General features: G+C 44.6%; 3 protein-coding genes and 1 pseudogene across 4 annotated transcripts in view; 2 read left to right on the top strand and 2 right to left on the bottom strand.

The window, feature by feature from the left end:
- The window catches only part of Pcmt1 (protein-L-isoaspartate (D-aspartate) O-methyltransferase), a 51,701-nt gene extending 49,824 nt beyond the window's left edge, over positions 1-1,877 (bottom strand). For both annotated transcript variants that reach the window (XM_052169962.1, XM_052169961.1), the window contains exon 1: positions 1,787-1,877. The gene's annotated coding sequence lies outside the window, so the exon portion shown is untranslated. The remainder of the gene's footprint in view (positions 1-1,786) is intronic.
- On the top strand, positions 925-11,467 carry LOC127673701 (translation initiation factor IF-2-like). Its single transcript, XM_052169492.1, has 3 exons — positions 925-950; positions 1,671-2,344; positions 11,370-11,467. The coding sequence occupies exons 1-3, from the start codon at positions 925-927 to the stop codon at positions 11,372-11,374; spliced, it is 705 nt and encodes a 234-aa protein (XP_052025452.1). The 3' UTR covers positions 11,375-11,467.
- Positions 9,718-9,887, bottom strand: LOC127674290 (uncharacterized; annotated as a pseudogene).
- Positions 11,349-19,088, top strand: part of Lats1 (large tumor suppressor kinase 1) — a 23,591-nt gene continuing 15,851 nt past the window's right edge. Inside the window, exons 1-2 of the mRNA XM_052169942.1 lie at positions 11,349-11,851; positions 16,880-17,027. Of these exons, the coding sequence (XP_052025902.1) occupies positions 11,504-11,851; positions 16,880-17,027 (496 nt within the window). The 5' untranslated portion in view covers positions 11,349-11,503. The remainder of the gene's footprint in view (positions 11,852-16,879; positions 17,028-19,088) is intronic.

The following is a 19,088-nucleotide window of genomic DNA, read 5'->3' as shown; positions in this document are numbered from 1 at the left end:
TTGAATTCAAGGCCAGCCTCTGGTCTATAGAGCCTCTGGTCTATAGAGCAAAGTTCCAACCCAGCAAGAGCTACACAGAGAAACCCTTTCTGGAAAAACAAAAACAACACAAAAGAAAAGCACTCGCTACTCTTGCAGAAGACCCAGGCTCAACCCCCAGCATCATAGGATGACTCAGCCATCTCTATCTCCAGGTCCAGGGGACTTGACATCCTCTTTGGACCTCCGGAGGCACCAGGCACCTGTGGCACACACAGTCAAAGAAAACACTCCAGAAAAATTCAAGTCCTAAAAAACCAAAAAACTATAGCCAACAGAAACAGGTATATGGTAGGTTTCTGTGCACACGGGCAGTATGGGGTTCAGCTATTTCAAAGATGGCAAATGTTGGCTTCGCCTCTTGAAAACTAGATCATGTACCAAGATTCCCCAGCTTCTCAATGCATCCTTAACCATACCCAAATTTATTTCCAAAAATTAATGTTTTCACATCAATGCTTGTGAACAATATACACTCTAGAATTATAACTTCTCTTGAGCTTAGTGATAGTTTCCTAACATCTAAAAAAAGAATGAGCTAATATAAAGTGTTCCAAAGGTAATTCTGATTATTAAAAGTTGAAAGTATTTACAAAATAAGTGTGTCTCATCATCGCAAAGCTGGTAATGCTGGTGCTGGCCCAGCCGTAACTCCGGGTTGGAGGTCTAGGTTTAGGTTGACCAGGCCTCACTCCTCACTCTGCTTCTTTCCCAAGGGTTATTTCACTCTACACTGGCTTGAAGCAGTGACTTAAGTCTTCTCAAGAAGCAGCTCCAGCTCCATGTGGTTAAAATACTGTCAATGGTTCAAATTAGCAGACATGGTCCATTGGATTAGTCTCTTAAAATTGTACCTACCGACCAAAGCCCAAGGTAGAAACCTCGATGTGTAGGAAGATCCCAACAGCATGGTGGGCTGAAGCCACATTAGGGATTTTACTATGACAACAGAGCTAAAGCAGTGGCAGCAACCACACTAAAATATTTCCCTGGCATCCAAATTTGGTCGTCTGAGGTTTTCATAATTGAATGTTTGGATACGGCACCTCAGAAAAAGCAGAACTGAGCTTTATGGAATGGGCTTGTTATCTTAGCTACCTGAAGACTGAGGCAGAAGGATCATAAATTAAACGCCAACCCGGATAACTTAGTGAGGCCCAGTCTCAGTGAAAACTATAAAATGTTCTGAGGAACAGTGGTAGAGCACTAGAATTGCATGACTCAATTCCTAGTTATACAGGGATGTCAACGTTTTTACTTTTTTAGTCTAAAAAAAACTATCTGAAAAAAAAAAGTAATAACTGCATGTATTACGTACCAGCAAAACTGGGGACGATGTTCATATTTACAGGGGGATAGACAGGCCAGTGTTGGCGGGCACCATTTAGAATCTCAGCCCCGGGAAAGGTGGCGTAGGGTAGGAGATTGGGAATTTTGGACCACCCGGTGCAGCCCAGAGATCCTCTACCTGGATCTAACCCCCCTCAGGAGAAAACAATGCATTTAAAGACCAAAGTCACGGATGCATCCCGAACGGCAGATTCCATTTCAAGAGAAACAGAACTTCTGACAGCGGCCCTGTTACTCCAGTTATGGCTACAATGACCTCTCCTGCAGATCCGCTGACCGAGCTCTGCAAATCCACAGGACCAGTCTCAAGAACACGCCATCTGGCTTATTGCAAAGAAACCACATTCGCTCCCAGCTCGCGAAGACTCGGGTTTGATCCAAGCCCTACACCTCTTGCCTCGTGACGTCCGCGGTCTCGGAGCGCCGTTCACCGCCCTTTCCTGGTGCGACCCACGCTCGCCGCGTCGCGCCCGCGGCCGTGTCTCGGTGCGGAGCCTGATCGCGGTGATACAGACGCCACTCTCCGGGCGACACTCACGCCTGCTCGGGGCAGCGGGCGGGCGAGCCCCGGTCCCGGGAGACCACACACTGAACGCTCGCCGCGGGGCCCAGCGGGGCGGCCCGAAGCCCCCAGTCCTCGGCCCCCGCGCAAGCGACGCCGGGAAATGCCCACATCCGGGAAACCCGCGGCGGACGGCGGCGGCGGCGGCGGCGACACGGAGTGGAAGGCAAAATGGCGGCGGCAGCGATGGCCTGGTGCTGAGGGGAGAGCCAGGTCCTCGCGACCCCGCGTCGGGCCGCGCTGGCCGGCCGCAGCCCCCCGACGTGTGTCCCCGCCCTGCCCCACCCCGAACCCGGAGCGACACTAGGGGCCCTGGGGGACGGGCTCCGGGCCGCCGCGGCGCCGGCCCTCGGGCCCGCAGCCGCTGTCCAGAAGCCTCGCCGTCCCCTGCAGGTAAGGCCGGCGCCGCGGGTGGGGCTCGCGCTCCTCGGGAGTCCTGGTCGGCGGGGCGGTGGCCGGCGGGGCCCACGCCCATCCCCGCTGGCGGGGGTCCAGTGGCCGCGGTGGACCGGCGGGCTCGGCCGGCCGGCGCCGGGCCTGACTGGGCTGATTGCGCTGACCGGAGCTGAGCCCTGCCCTGGGGAAGTGAGGGTTGGCCGCACCCGGCGCCACGGGGAGAGCCCGGGGGCACTGAGGCCTCGGGGGTGCGAGCTCGCGTGGAAGAGCGCGTGGGGGCCCGAGACGACCGGCGCCCTCCGGGTGTAGAGGGAGAGGAGCGGAAGGTGGTTTTTCACGCAGATTGCGCCAAACCGGCCGCACTTCTTCTGCCTCGCGGCGGGCCTCCAAGTCGGGCTCTACCTTTGAAGCAGTCCCGGGACTCCATCCAGCTCGCTGCAATTTGTTAGCTCACCGCTTAGTGGCAAGGGGTGGGAGAGACGGTGTCACTTGTTCGGATGGTGTTGAAGGACTGGAGAACGAAGGACAGACAATTCAGGGAAGGTTGTTTATTGTACCTTGAAGAAAGAGCTCGTGGAGAAGAAAAGAATAGCTCTCGGGTGACTGATCCCAGTTCTCCGACTAATACAGTTGAAAATCATTTTCTAAGGGGGCACGTTTAAGATATTTGTCTCCATTTGTAAATAAGACTTTAAAAAAATGTGTGTATTCTCTAGAAATTACAAGTCAGATGAGCAGTAAGTACAGTCTCACACAATATGGTATCACTCGAGCTTTGGAAATTAGCCGGAATGCCTGGCATGAAGGTTGTCAGATGTTTATGGATTATTTATTGAAGGTTATTATATTTTTTCTTAAAACAGGGTTTCACTATGTATTCCTTAGCCTGACACTCGATATGTAGACCACGCTGACCTAGAACTCAAAAAGATCTACCCGCCTCTGGGATGGCGTGTGTGCCACCATGCCCCACAAATGTAAACGTTTTTGGTCTTTTAAAATCATTTTTTTCTCCATGAGGTATGGCTTTGCTAAGATATCTTCAGTTTTTATTGCCTTAACTAAAGTTTTCTCTTACCTGATGAGTAGTCAGGTAGGTAATATGGGCGGGGTGATTCTCAAAGGCAGGCAGGCAGGCAGGCAGGCAGAGAAGTCTGCATTTCTCTTACAGGCTGTTATTGCAAGCAACTGGATCTTGGCACCGGCTGGGAAAGGTACTCTCCTTCTGTGCCTGATTATTGACTTGACAGGAATATTTTTTCTCCTAAGCTATGTGTATGGTATTTGGCTTTTTTCCCCCATCATTTAAGTTTCTGTTTTTCATGCTAGTCTTTGTTGTTCTAGATACATATAATCCTGAGTGGTTCCTACTGTGATTATTTAATTTCATTTAGATGTGATATTTAGATGTCTTGTACACCACAAGAGTTTAGTGGTCATACTATCAAGTAGAAATGACCATTATTCAGTATCAATTTGAAAATGTAAGTGATGGGTTCCATTTGCTCTTCTCACTGTAGCTGTCCTCAGACACATCAGAAGAGGGCCTCGGGATCCCATTACAGATGGGTGTGAGCCACCATGTGGTTGCTGGGAGTTGAACTCAGGACCTCTGGGAGAGCAGTCCGTGCTCTTAACCGCTGAGCCTTCCATTTGGTCCTCTCATACTGAGCCCAGTGTGCAGGGAGGGCCTTACAGAATTTCCTTTGTACCTGAGGGCGACCATTAATTTATTCTCCTGAGATTACAGTTTTAGTTGGTGCTGGGTATCTAATATTGGCTGTGTGTAGCCCAGCAGTGCTCTGCAAACCAACCTACCCCCCCCCCCCCAGCCCCAGTTTTCACCTCGGCTCCTTCTTTTCTCCTTATGTATTTTCTCTGGGGGAGGGGATGTCTTACCTGCATGTATGTTGTGCTCTGTGCATGTGCCTAGTGACACTGAAGCCAGAAGAGGGAGTTGGATGCTCTAACTGGGGTTACAGAGAATTGTGATCTGCTCATATGGGTGGTGGGATTCAACATCCTCTAGAAGATCATCTAGTGCTCTTAACCACTGAGCCATATCTTAGCCCCTTGATCAGTTAATTCTCTTGTAAAGGAATTGGGAGAAAATGTCAGTGGACAGATGTGTCAGTATTGCTGTCAGCGCTTAAGACTGCTGCTAAGGAACAATACATTCTATCTTTTTATTTTAGATTTATTTGTTTATTTATTATATGTAAGTACTCTGTAGCTGTCTTCAGACATACCAAAAGAAGGGCATCAGATCTCATCATGGATGGGTATGAGCCACCATGTGGTTGCTGGGACTTGAACTCAGGAAGTTTGGAAGAGCAGTCAGTGCTCTTAACCACTGAGCCATCTCTGCAGCCCAATACCTTTTAATCTTTATTCACCAACTATTTTAGCAGGTTGTATTTATAGACTTAATCCAGCCCAAGGTACAACTTTGTTCTTGTTTGTTTCTGTGTCTGGTTCTTCCTGCAATAGCCTTACCAGTCCTGTAACTCACTGTAAATTAGGCTAGCCTTGAACTCACAGACATCCTCCTGCCTCAGCCTCTGGAGTTCTGGGATTAAAGGTGTATGCCACCACACCTGGCTTAAATGCAAAGCTCTGAAATTTTACTACGTATTGTACCAGTGTAGGATGTTGTTGTTGTTGTTGTTTAATGCATTTTTGAAGAACGTTCATTCTTTTTTTAAATGGAAGCTTTATTTAAAGCACTTTCACTGTCCTGTCAAGGTTGAGTGTAATCTAGAAATCTTAAAACATTGGCTTGATGAAAATGCCCTGGGCTAGCTAGAGTATGTGGAATCCATTCTGGCATTACATCTAGCTGGCTACAAGGCATTTTACTTCTAGATCTGTTTCTTTGTCTGTCAAAGAAACATTCAAGACACCAAATTCTCTGAGTCTGAGAGCTAGGAAAAATAAGAATATAACAAAAGCAGACATTCTATTTGAGTCTTGTAAAATGTGTCTTATGTTCAGGTAATAAGTAGTTCCTGAAGAGATTTTCTGTTAGGGGAGGTATTTAAATGAAACCTTGAACTTTGAGTATAATTTTTATTAAAAAAATATGTCAGAGGAGCTCTCAGGAACACAGAAGAGTAAGGACTCTAAAGTAGAACATCGTGAAGCGTGTCAGCGGAGAGCCAGTCGCCTGGCTGGGTTAGAATGTGAAGGACAAGTGTAAACACAGGAGAAGTGTGGCCCGAGGTAGAGGTAAGAACAAGGCTGCCGGCCGTCAGGACTCCTCCCTGCTCTGCAGCTTGTTGAAAACTTACAGGTGAACTCATTTGATGTCCATATCAACCCTGAGATAGATGCAGTTTTTGCACATATTGGAAGATGAAGAATAAGCACCAACGCTGAGTAACTTCCCAGAGTCACACAGCTAGTCAGCTGGGAAGCTGGGAGTCCAACTGGAGGCAGGGACAGGCAGATCTCTTCTGCATAGGAAGGAAGCTCTAGGCCAGCCAGGGCTCTGCAGAGACCCTGGAGTGGGGGTCAGAGGGAAGGAAGGCTGGGCTTCCTACCTGGGCAGGGTGCTGTTGAAAGAACCTGTGAAGGAAGGAGTCCTTTATAGTTATGGAATTAAGAGTACTGACATAGACACTGCCTTTTGTTGACTGAAAGATCAGTATATAGCATATGACATTATCAACTAGCCAGTAGCAGTCAATATAATCTTCTAAGAGTCTCTACTAATCTTTCCGTAGGACAATAAGGTGAGGTTCTTTGCCATCATGTTAGCTATAACAAGCAGCAGATCTTGTTGTTTCTGACAGGGTATTATGTAGACCAGGCTGGGCCAGAACTGCTTCAGTCTCCCAGCTGCTGGGGTTACATTCAAGCTCCACAATGCCTGGTACCAAACTGTGACTTGTTGAAATATTTTATCGCTATGAAACAGTTCTCCATTTTCCTAGCCTCCAGCATTACTTTATAATCAGATAATAAATATATAAACAATAGTGGCAGGGTTATATAGAATATTAGGATTCTAACTCCTATAGCTGGAAGTTCAATCTGACTTCCTGTCTCAGCTTCCTAAGAGCTGGGCTTATAGCTGAGAGCCACCTTGCATATCTTAGCTTCTTTAATTTTTGAGCCTACTTCTAATTCAGAGCCAGTTTTTGAAAGTCAGGTATGTTCTTGAAACTAACCACACAAGATGCCTACTTCTAGCTAGCCTACCTGCACTTCCTCTTGCTAATGACTTACAATTAGAGTTTACCTAAAGTCTTCTTGTATTTAAAAATAGATTTATTTTATGTATATGACTGTTTTACTTACATTATAGGTACATGCATAGAACCCAGAAAGGGTGTCAGAGCCCCTGGCACTGGACTTAGGGATGGTTGTGAACCTCCATGTGGGTGCTGAAGTGAACCCAGGTCCTCGCAAAGAGCAGCAAGTGCTGTTAACCCTTGAGCCTTCCCGCTTGCTCTTCTTTCCCTCCTCCTACGATGTTTTCATTCCTGCTTGCCTGTTTATCTCTGTGCAGTAGTACTGGCTACTCTCTTAGGCAGGTTTTCAGTAGTCTCTGTTCTTATTTAGACAATCTTTATTTTCCACATTATTATTAATACTTGTGATACGTTTTCATTGCTGGTAACGTAGCTCAGATAAACAGAGGAGTTAAAATACATTATTGCTTACACTTTCAGAGGTCCATCTTGATAAGGACATGGCAAACCATGGAACATCATGACGGCGAGGAGGAGGTAGAGATAGAGAGGGCCAGGAACAGGGTGCAGCTACGACGACAAAGCTAGGTGACTGACTTCTCCCCAGCTCAGCTCTCAGCCTTAAGTTTCGGGAACCTCCCAGATAGGAGCCAGCAGCTGGGTGCATGGGCTTTAAAGAGTAGCCCAGAGGCTTGGGTCTATTTCAGACCCAGTGCTGTCAGGTTTTTCCCCAAGTATGTCCATAGTGTCTATAATTCTAACCTTGTTTTTTTAAAAAACTCAAATCTTACCAGGAGGTGGTGGCAAGGCCTTTTAATCCCAGCACTTAGGAGCCAGATCTCTGAGTTTGAGGCCAGCCTGGCCTACAGAGCAAGGTCCAAATGACGAGCTACACAGAGAAACCCTGTGTCGGGGATGAGGGTCGGGAACAAACCAAAAAAACATAAAAGTCTCCTATGGTCTTTTTGCCACCCTTTATCTCCCCACCCAACCACAGTTACACCCCTTATCACTAGATAGGAGGGAAAAAAGAATCGAGGGAGAGAGCCCTGAGTATAATTTCTTTCTTCTTATTTCCTAAGCACTACTACTAACAAATTGCAGTCAACCCGCCCGCCCCCCAGTGACCCGCAGCCCCACCCATGGGGCTCTAACATTTATATAACCTCTGAAAAGTTCCCAGAATTCCAAACGGCACAAAATCACAGAAACTATCTGCAGCTGGCAAAACCACACTTCTGCTAGGGCAAGAGGCAGATCACAGTCAACTCGTTTCAGACAATCCTATGCAGCCAGGTATCCCACACCTGGAATTAAAACAAAAACAGAATATTTTCTGTGTATTTTAAAGAAACCAAAATTCCAAAATTTTCACTACAGTTTCCCATGAGACACATTCATAATTGTGAGCCCTTGTAAAATAAAAAAGCAACTTACTTATTTCTAGTATGCAGTGACACAGAATAAACCTATTTCAAAAGAGGAATGGGAGCAAAGAAAGACCCCAGACTATCAGGGCAAATACTAAGTAAGCCCTGGGCACATGATAACAGTATTGAGCTCCCGTGGGCCACGCAGCCTTTCGCATGGCTTTGCTCTTTGGGCATGGTCCATTTCTTGGGCTGGCTTCATTCATTGATTGCAACTTTCCTTGACCTCTGTTCCATACTCCCACAGTCTAGGATCCTCATTGTATTATAGGCTCAGCAATTTCTTGCACTGCGGCTGCCTGCTCAAACTTTAGCATAGTTACACATTACCTACTATTCTGGGCTTTCCTTTTTAAAGTCCTATGACTTGAATCGTGAATAATGCAAAAGCCTCTACAAGCTCAGCTCCTACCTGGGCTTTTCGTGGCCTGTGAGAACCTGAGTGACTGAGCACGGTGAAATGAGCTCTGGAAAATGACTGTAAGCAGCTCTCTGGGAGCAGGCAGGCCATCCAGAAGTGCTGTCGTCCTGATGGAAACCGGGCGTGTTTACTCTTTATATACTGATCCTGCGAAGGGTGGAGTCTGACCGATATCTGAGATGCCTTCAAAGCATCTTCCGTACCATCCTGACCCAAAGCAGTGATTTATTTTCCTTTTTTAAAAAAAATTCATGTGTATGAGTGCTTTACCTGTTTGTCTGTGTACCACTTGCAGCCCTGTGGCTGGGAGAGGCCAGAAGTGGGTAAGGGATCTTCTGGAACTGGAGTTACAGGTGGTATAAGCTGCCAGGTGGATGCTGGGAACTGAACCCTGGTCCTCTGAATTGTGGTCAGTGCTCTTAACCACTGGACCATCTTTCCAACCTTGTGGTTTCTTCTCTTTTCTTTCTTTTTCTGCCCCAAGGCAAGTTTCTCTGTGTAGCCCTGGCTTGTTCTGTAGATCAGACTGGCCTCAAACTTAGAGATCTGCCTGCCTCTGCCTCCCAAGTGCTGGGATTAAAGGTAGACACCACCACTGCCCAGCTCAGTGTTTTTAATTAATGCCAACTCGCAACCATACCATTATTGTCTAAAACTATTTCCCTTTTCCAGCCAAACTACACTTTTTTTTTTCTTCAAATTTCCTCATACTAAGTCTGGCCAAGGAAGCCAGCAGTTACCAAGCCAGAGTACAGACTTCAGAGAGGCTTTCTCCTTTAAACTGATTGATTATCACCTTACATCAGTCTAATGGAAATTTCTTGGGACACATTCTTGGCCAGAATGTAACACAGTGACCTTTAGTTCAGTTCTCAGTAGAGTTCCCATTCCTGTCTGAAATCTCATGAGCACAGCTTTTCCTACCTGTGTTTCTCCTACTATTCTGGTTCTGCCTTTGGACCAGAGTTGCCTCTTGGGCTCTGTTCACATCACCCCAGAGCCTCTCTAGCCTATGTCCTCCAAGTTTTCTAAATTCTTCCTGTAAACTGAGGCTCCTGAACCATATGGTCATTCAGAGCAGTAACCCCTCCCCCTTCTTTGATACTAATTTTTTTTAAAAAAAAAATTAAGAATATTTGCACACAAGTAAGCTTTTGTGTGTGCTTTACAGCCTGGGTAGAAAAACAGTTCACTGAGTGAAAACACACGTGGTTACTTACAAAGCAGTTATGCTCTTCCAGCATAGAAAGTAAGACCTCAAGAGTGTTGTTAGCTACAAAGTGAGCCCCCACTGTTTTTAGTCCCCTGACGGGGTGATTGCCTTGAGGTACCACAGTATCAGGGTGGGAGGTGTGTGAGTGAACAAGACAAGTGCCAGTCTAAGTTTCAGCTCCAGATATTTATCTAATATATTGTTCTCAGAGGAAGAACAGATGTTATACTGATAAGAACAGATATGACATTTGGTGTTAGCAAAAAGGCCCAGAAGTGATTATAAGTAGAGTTTAAAATGTGGGTTTTTTTCATTTACTTATATGTATGTGTATGCATTTGTACATGCCATGGCACGTGTAAAGGTTAGAGGACAACTTGGGGAAGTATTGTCTTACTGCACAGTGGATCCTAAGGATCCAGTAATCTGGCCTGGCAGCAAGCATCTTTACCTGCTGAGACAGGTGACTGCCCCTCTTAGACTTTTGGCCACTGAGACAAATTACTTTGGATAAATTAGGGGAGGAAAAATATGATGGATCATAAATTTGGAGGTTTTGGTCCAGGTTGCATGGCAGAACATCTCACGTGACAGCCAGTAAAGGGGGACAGGAAGGGATCTGAGTGAAATATAGCCTTCTACTGATGTTCCTCCAGTGACCTTTCTTCATTTAAGATGCACCCTAAAGTCCCTGAGACATATCATATTCAAGCTTTTTAGAAATAAAAAATAAGGGCCTAGAGAGATGGCTCAGTGGTTAAGAGCACTGACTGTGCTCTTCCAGAAGTCCTGAGTTCAATTCCCAGCAATGACATGGTGGCTCACAACCATCTGTAATAGCATCAGAAGCATCTTCTGGTGTGTCTGAAGATAGCTACAGTGTACTCATATTTAAAAAAAAAAAAAAGAAAAGAAATAAAAATAAGAAAATGTTGATAGTTTAATCCAACAGAGGTTTTTGTCTTGCTCACTGTCTAATGGGAGTCAGTAGGAACTCAGTGTAGTGATTTGGAGATCCACCCTCCCTCCCTCCATGTTATAATTTACTATTTCAAAATGAGTCCTGTTAATATCCTTGAGGCAAGGAATGCACTCAAACTTTTAACTGCCTTAGTTCAAAACTGAGATGTGTGACACCTGTTCAAAGGCTTTTGTTGGAGTTTAGGAAGATAGGAGGTACTCTGTGAATGCAGCCTCTGCTGCAGTGTGTTTATTAAAAACAGCTGGGGGCCAGTGAGACGGCTCTTCCAGGAAAGGCGCTCACTGCAAGCCTGAGCCTGTGCTAAAACCCAGGTTCTAGATAGTCTTACTCACATCCTGGAGTCTGGGGAGTAAACCCAAACATAGGTATTGAATCTTCTGAAAAACTAATGTATTATCCTTTTAGAAGAACTAATACCCTTCTAAGTAAATCTTAAACAGAAATCTAATTTCCAAGTTTAAAATTGGAGGAGGGAGTTGCTTAAGGTTCACTTAGTAATTCTTTACAGTTGTATATGCTTTATTTTCTAAAACAGTTTGAGGCTTCATTTATTTATTTGTCACAAATGCTGCTAGTTAGAAATAATGCAAATCCACTTTAGATGCTAGGAAATAGGCACAGAGAGGTGTGGTAACCTTCATCCTACAGTGCTATGTCTTGAAGTCTGAGCTTCCACTGGGAGCCAGCGATTGCCAGAGCACCGGGCTTCCCCCTCCCCGCCCCCCCTGTACAGAGAACTGCTTCATTAGTCACTCTAGCTTTGTGTGTTTTCTTTCCTAGGTTAGTTACTTGCACTGTAAAGGATTTTAACATTCCTGGGGATTCCCCCTTTCACCTTGGCTCAGAAGGAAGCTTTGAGCCTTTGGATTAGCTCCTGAAGAAGTACTTTGCAGGGGCCACATATAGATGCTTTCATGAAGAGGGGTGAAAAGCCAGAAGGGTACAGACAGATGAGGCCTAAGACCTTTCCTGCCAGCAACTACCCTGGCAGCAGCCGACAAATGCTGCAGGAGATCCGAGAATCCCTTAGGAATTTATCAAAACCATCTGATGCTGCGAAGGCCGAGCATAACCTGAACAAGATGTCCACTGAAGATCCCAGGCAGGTGAGAAATCCACCCAAATTTGGCACACATCATAAAGCCTTGCAAGAAATTCGAAACTCTCTACTGCCGTTCGCAAATGAGACGAGTTCTTCCCGAAGCCCTTCAGAAGTTAATCCACAGATGTTTCAGGATTTGCAGGCTGCTGGCTTTGATGAGGTAAGAACTTTTAAAAACAAAAATAAAAACAAACAAACAAAAAACCCACAAATGGTTTTTCTTCTCCTGTGAAGCAAACAAGTTCCCGGAGAGCACATCAGGAAGTTTCTTTTGAGAGGACTTGACTGTACATTTAAATTTGTGTGTTCTGTTAGCAAAGAATACTATATTAATAATCTTACTAATTAGTATAACAGAATGATTTTTATTTCTTTAGTTTCTTCTGTGCTAGCCCCAAATCCTGGAGTTTCTGTTGGTGAGGTCATGAAACCAGAGTGGAGATGCAGTTGAGGAAGGCTGTGAGTGAGGACGGCCTCGGTCGCAGCCTGAGACACAGACACTGGTCTCAGCTGGTGCTGAGAGAGGGTGCCAAGGCTCTGGTCTACAGTCATCTAGGGAGAGAGCAAAAGTAACTAAGAAGGACGTTTATATCATTCACAGCCAGCGTTAACTACTTTGGGATTCCTAGCACCTGTGTGGAAGCCTACAGCCATCTGTACAACTCCAGCTTCAAGATTCCTTACCCTCCTCGGGTCTCCTCCAGCACAGGGTACAGAGACTTACACTCAAGCAAATACTCATATACATAAATTCATTTTTAAAAATTAGCTATGTAAAATGTAACTAATAGTAAATAATCAGGAGTCACAGCAGGCATGGTGTCTCATGCCAGCTCTGGGAGGATCACTTGAGTTAGGAGGATTTTAAGTTCTGGGATAACTGTAGGCTCTTGTAAAATAAATTTAAAAAAAAATAACTTACATACTTTTTAATTTCAAAAAGGAAGGCTCAGGGCAGAGTTACGGTCAGATCAAAACAAAACCAAAGCTCAGCAGTATTAAAAAAAAAAAGTTCAGTGCTTAATGTATGGGGTCTCAGTTGTGATTCTCTGGGCTCCTAGGGCCTTAGCAGTGGGGCTTCCCTGGCCCTGCCATCCACACGGCTTGTAGTTTGTCCCCTAGGTTCAGGCTGGCTCCACTCCACAGCAACTACTGTCCTTGGCAGCCAACCAGTTACACTGGCATCGCCGAAGTGTTTGGGTCTCCAGTGTAACTGGACTACATGTTCTGGCCACTTTTCAAGGCCTCTGACTCTGCTACTTGGTGTCAAACTTCGACTTCTCTTCGTAACCTCTTCAATTCCTGGGGCTTCTACTTGAAGTGAGGCTGCCCATTCACCACCGACCTTTCCTGGTCTCTCACAGCACAAAGCCTCAGCCACTCTCCAACACGCCTTCAAAACTAGTGCCAGCTGGGAACTTACACATTGCTGAGTTTGGCTCTTAGCACAAGGTAAATCCTTGGCTCCCTGTGGCCACAGCTTCTGTGTACTTATTCCGAGGACCCACCTCCTAGAATATTTTACCTCATTGATGCTGGTCTCTTCTTAATCACAGATATTTTTTAAGCCCCAGTATTATCTTCCAGGTTCCCACAGCAGTTCATAAGATCTGATGAGCTTTTCTCCATTACTTATCTTACCCAGAATTCCAGTCTTTCCATAGTCCTCCCTAAGACATGGTCAGATCTTGTCCCAGCAACATCCCATGGACCTGGTGCCAATTTTCTGTTTTAGTTATAGTTTCTTTTGCCATGATAAAACATCATGACTAGAAAGCAAATTGGGGAGAAAAAGACTTATTTCACCCTTAAATTTATAAGACCATCACTCAGAAAGCCAAGGCAGGAACTCAGAGCAGGACCCTGGAGGCAGCAGGTGGAGCCGAGGTTGGCATGAGTGCCACTTGCCGACTTGCCCCTCCTAGCTCTCACTCAGGCCCTGTCCAGAGTAGCACCTGGTGGTGAGAGGCTCGCTCACATGGACGACTGACGGACAACAGGCTGCAGAGCTGCAGCCCACAGGCCAGGCCGCCGAGGCACTTTTCAGCCGAGGTTCCCGCTCTTCTCCAATGACTCTACTTTGTGTCAAGTTGTCTTATGACTGAGGAGCACAGTTAGTTGCTTTTTTGTTTGTTTGTTTGATTAGTTGGTTGGTTGGTTGGTTTTTGTAACAGGATCTTATTGTATAGCTCAGATTAGTTTGGAACTGTCTAGTTCTGCTTCACCTCAGATTCACACTCACTCACCTGCCTCAGCCTCCCAAACAATGGGGTTATAGGGTTATGCTATTATGTCCAATCTTTCTTCTCTTTTCTCTTTCTTCCTTTCTTCCCTCCTTTTTCTTTTCTTTTCTTTTTTTTTTTTTTTTTGAGAATGTTTTTGGTAACTGTTGAATTAAAAGTTCAACTATTTCAAGATTAATTTCTTCACAGGCATAAATGTTAAATGGTATTGATGCCTTTTGGAGGACATAAATATGTAATCATTAAAGTCTATTTCCTACAAACATGAAAATGGAGGCATAATTATGCGCTTTTGGTTTTTTACTGATAGCACTTTGTGTTAAAGGTGCTGATTTGAGGGTTTTATTTAACTAGTGTAGTAAAACCAGCTGTGATATTCTCTGCCTTGGATCACAGCACTTGGGTGGTAGTGGTGGGATGATCAAGGTCATCCTAAACTTTACAGCCCATCTAAGGCTGCTGTGTGCTACTGGAGATCCTGACACAAGCAAGCAAAAGCCAGGGCAATCATTACCAAAAAAACCACAGACTGAAATTCTAGAGCATGTAACAAAAATAGGATTCCCACAATATCGATAAACATAACAGCATTGTTATAGTTTGCTTGATTTACATTTAAAGTGATTGTAATTTCTTCATATCCTATTACAAATTTACAAGATCATTGGCATAAAACATGACCACAATATACCTTGTTTCAGTTACAGATTGAGTTTGGGTGCTAAAAAAAATCCAATTAATGCTTTGAATATGATAATAATTCAGGGCCGGAGAGATGGCTCAGTTAGAGAAGACCTAGTTCTTCTCCCAGAGGCTCTGGGTCTGATTTCCATCACTTCCATGACCCCTTAGAGTGGTTTGTACTTCCAGTTCTCTTCCAGTTCCAGACCTTGCTCTGTACACCAGACTGGCTTCAGACATAGAGGCAGAATTCCCTGCCTCCGCCTCACTGGGAGTACAAGGGACCTGACAGCCTCTTCTGTCCTCTTCAGGCACCGGGCACGTGGGCAGTGCACAGACATACAAGTACATATAACAACAACAACAACAGTAATACAGATGGCTCAGTGGTTAAGAGCATGAGCTGTTCTTCCAGAGGACCCAGGTTCAATTTCCAGCACCCACATGACATCTCACAACTCCCTATAACTCCAGTTCCAGGGGATCCAACACCCTCACACAGACACACATGCAGACAAAACACCATTACAGATAAAATAAAAAGAAATAAATCATTGAAAAATGGCAAATCATATAAGTGTATATTTGGTTCAGCTAATATCTAACCTAAAAGTCTTCATCATATCTAGTCTAAATATATTTCTTTGAAATGTAAACCTAGTTTTTTAAACAAATTATTATTCTATGTATTTGGGTTTTGCCTATATATATGTCTGTGTGCCACATGTGTGTAGTGCCTGTAGAGGCCAGAGGGAGCATGGGCTCACCTGGAACTGGAGTTACAGATATCGTGAGCTACTATGTGGGTGCTTGGAGTCCAACCCCAGTTTTCTAGGAGAGAAGTCAGTGCTTTTAACCACTGAGCTATCTCTAGCCAATGTTCCGACCCCCTTATTTTTCTTTCTTTAAGAGAGGAATTCACTGTATAGTGCTGACTGGCCTAGACCTTGCTCTGTAGACCAGGCTGACCTTGTATAGAGCCAGAATTACCTACCTCTGCCTCACTGGGAACACAAGGGACAGCTTGTATTTTGTTTTTAGTTTTGTTTTGTTTTGTTTTGTTTTAAGATTTGGGTCTTTTTGTTTGCTTTGGGTTTTGGGTTTTGTTTTTGTTTTTTTCTTTTGTTTTTTCGAGACAGGGTTTCTGTATGTATCTCTGGCTATTCTGGAAATCACTCTGTAGACCAGACTGGCCTTGAACTCAGAGATCTGTCTGCTTCTGCCTCCTAAGTACTGTTAGAATTTAGCTGCCCAGCTAAAAATTTTGTTTCCATTTTGTTTGCTTTTTGAAAGTATTTGTATATACAGGTGCCATCTGAGGCCAGAAAGGGCACTAGGTTCCTTGGGACTGAGCTTACAGGTGGTTGTGAGCTTTCTGACATAGGTATGGAGACGCACACGCAGGTCCTCTGCCAGAATGCCAGGGTTAAAGGCTTTCACCCCATGCTTGGCAGATGCAACCTCTTAAGAGAAGAAACTAGTTAAGAATTCCTTTACTGTTAGACATACTGGCAAAGGTACTTAATAAAATGCTTAAATGATACAAAAAAAAGTCATTTCTAGAATTTTAAAGGTTTTTTTTTTTTTTAAGTGTTTTATTGTTGTTCGAGTGTGTGCATGATAAGGGGGCAGGCATATGCTCTCACACACTTGGAGGCCAGAGAACAACCTTGTGGATTCAGTTCTCTCCTTTCATTTCTATGGGTTCTAGAGATTAAATTCAAGTTGCCAGGCCTGCATGGCCATCACATTTACCTGCTGCCCATCTTCAGTATTTTTATTGCTTTTTAAAAAATGATTATCATTTTTCATGCAAGAATGAAAGAACTACATTATTGTTTTTATCCTAAAAAGTTAACACGGGGAGAAGGAAGCAACAGGTGTACTACATAAATTAGAGAAACACTTCTAAGATTTGAAGGCTTGTTTCATTTCTTTAGTATTTGAGATTTATGTGGCTATTTTCAGTAATTACGAAGAAGACAGGAATAGTAAGGGTTTGGGGACTGGCTAGTTGGCTCAGTAGATAAGGTGCCTGCGGACCTGAGCCTGATCCCTGAGACCTTGAATAATGAATGGGAGAGAACTGCTTCCTGTAAGTTGTTCTCTCAACCTTGGCATTCATCCATGCACGGGCAGCCAGGTTTAGGGCACTGTCTTCCATATCTAGGAATTTATATGCTTACTCTTGTGCTTACTACTTTTGTTCTTTCCTTTTGCTAATTATACTTAAACTGTTTGTTTTTGTAAATATTTTTTATCAGGACATGGTTATTCAAGCTCTTCAGAAAACCAATAACAGAAGCATAGAAGCGGCTGTTGAATTCATTAGTAAACTGAGTTACCAAGATCCTCGTCGAGAGCAGATGGCGGCAGGAGCTGCCAGACCTGTTAATGCCACCATGAAACCAGGTGACTCATCACCTTCGCTCCTCTTTTCTCTTCTGTGATACAGCGTAGAACACCTGGATCTGTGCAGTCCGTCGAGACACTCTCATGCTTTATCTAACCACTGCACCATCGGCAGGGGATGGCCTTGCTTCTTTTTTTTTCTCTGCCCAGTGCTAGGAACTGAACCTGGGTCCTTGGATGTGCTAAGCAAATGATTATCCCTGTGCTAAAGCCCCAAGTACCTCCACTGACTTTTAAACCTGTGCATCTAAGGCCTTCAACTTCCTAACAGTGAATTTCAAAGAACTTGATAGTTTTTTGAGGTTCTTCATAGATAATGCTGTTCAGAAAAGGGCGATACCATTAATCTGTCTGTTTGATCAAGCCTAAACTGTGTTTAATAGTTGAAGTGACCAAGCCAGCTCAGTCAGTCAACAGGGTCTCGAGGGAGGGAGTGAGGATTGAAAAAAAAAGACAACTAGACAACATTATAACACGACCCCAGCCAGGGCTGAGGCTGAAGCGGGTTTATTTTTTGCCAGTCTGCTTTTATATCACTCTAGGTACATGCGAAGAATGTGGTCGGTCCTCAGGCATCAACAGAGTAGGAAGGAACAGACAAGGCATAAACAAGGGTCCCATGGTTGCTATATGCAGGGTCTAAACAAGACACATGAAAACACAAAGAACACACTGTTCTTTGTCAGTCAGCTGTTTCATCTCGAGCCTGCTTCTGTGTCCTGGCCCAGTGTCAAATTCCTGCCAAATGTTTAGAAGCAGCCCCAGAAGCTCTCCACATCTGTCTACCTACCTACCTATTTATCTACCTGTCTACCTGTCTACCTGTCTATCTGTCATCTATCTATCTATCTATCATCTACCTACCTACCTACCTATCTATCTATGAGACAAGATCTCACTTGAAACTTACTGTTTAGACTACGCTGGCCTCAAACTTTAAGAAATACAAATATCTCAGCCTTCAGGTGCTGGAATTAAAGACAAACACCATCATGCCCTGTTCTATCTCATTTTATGTTCACATTGCTCTGACCACTGGTGAGCATTTCTTCAATAGCTTTGTCTTGTGTGTGTGTGTGTGTAGGTTGTTTTGATTTTGCATTCTTGTTTATTTATTTTGAGACAGAACCTTGCTATGTAGTTCAAGCTGGATCAGAACTCACAGTGGCGCAGGTTGCCTTGACTTAACAGTAGTGTCCAGCTTCCCAAAGGCTGGGATTATAGGCATGAAAGCATTACCCTGGCTTTAGAAGTCCTCTTGTACAGCACAGGTGACACTGCGTGGAGCCTACCCCACAGTTTACTCAAGTGTTATTCATGTCAGGGACAGGGAGCAACATTAGGACTTCAGCATAGTGAGTGGTTTTGGAGCAGGTACAATTTGGCATATAACATGTGAATAATTCATTGCTATCCATGTGTAGGACCATAATTATAGCCGGAACTGACTGAGGAGCAAAAGTGTGCACAACTCTTCTGAGATGTTTTTCTTAGGACAGACTGAAAACATTGAAGAGAACAGTGCAAATCAAACTGTCGGTGGGGGAAGAGCTCAGGGTTCTTCAATTTCTAGTAATTCATGAATTATGGAGACAAAGGGTCTCACTATGTAGCTCTGGCTGGCCTGGAACTCTATGTAGTCTAGCTTGGCCTTGAATTTGAGATCTACCTGCCTCTACTTCTCACACACTTGGGTTAAAGATATGGACCACCACAGTCACCTTGATAATTTTATAAGTACAGGAGTTGATAAAGCTGAGATGAGGGCAGTGGATATTGATCCATCTAGATGGGCAGTTATAGAATGATGACAGATATGAGGGTAGATCAAGTGCCAGCATTGTAGATACGCACGTGCTCACGTCTGTAATCCGAGTACTCTCGGCAGAAGCAGGATTGCTGGGTGAAGACTAGCTTGGGCCATCCTGTAGGATCCTGTCTCAAAATGCAGAAGGAAAGATGTGAGTCCCTGCATTCAAGCCTTAGTGTTTGAGAGCAGAAAGAAGAGAGAAGGAGAGGAAGAGGCTTATGTGAGAAAGTCTAAATGTGTCCCCATAGGTA

The sequence above is a fragment of the Apodemus sylvaticus genome, chromosome 23 (assembly GCF_947179515.1).
Source record: "Apodemus sylvaticus chromosome 23, mApoSyl1.1, whole genome shotgun sequence".
In the NCBI taxonomy this organism is placed as follows: domain Eukaryota; kingdom Metazoa; phylum Chordata; class Mammalia; order Rodentia; family Muridae; genus Apodemus; species Apodemus sylvaticus.
Note: the sequence above shows the minus strand (reverse complement) of the source record. Positions and strands in the feature narration are given on the sequence as shown.

Excerpts from the sequence above, each read along its gene's own strand:
- LOC127673701 (XM_052169492.1), top strand. The coding sequence starts at position 925 with ATGTGTAGGAAGATCCCAACAGCATG. Across the intron at positions 951-1,670 it reads AGGAAGATCCCAACAGCATG|CTCTGCAAATCCACAGGACC; the intron begins GTGGGCTGAAGC and ends CCGCTGACCGAG.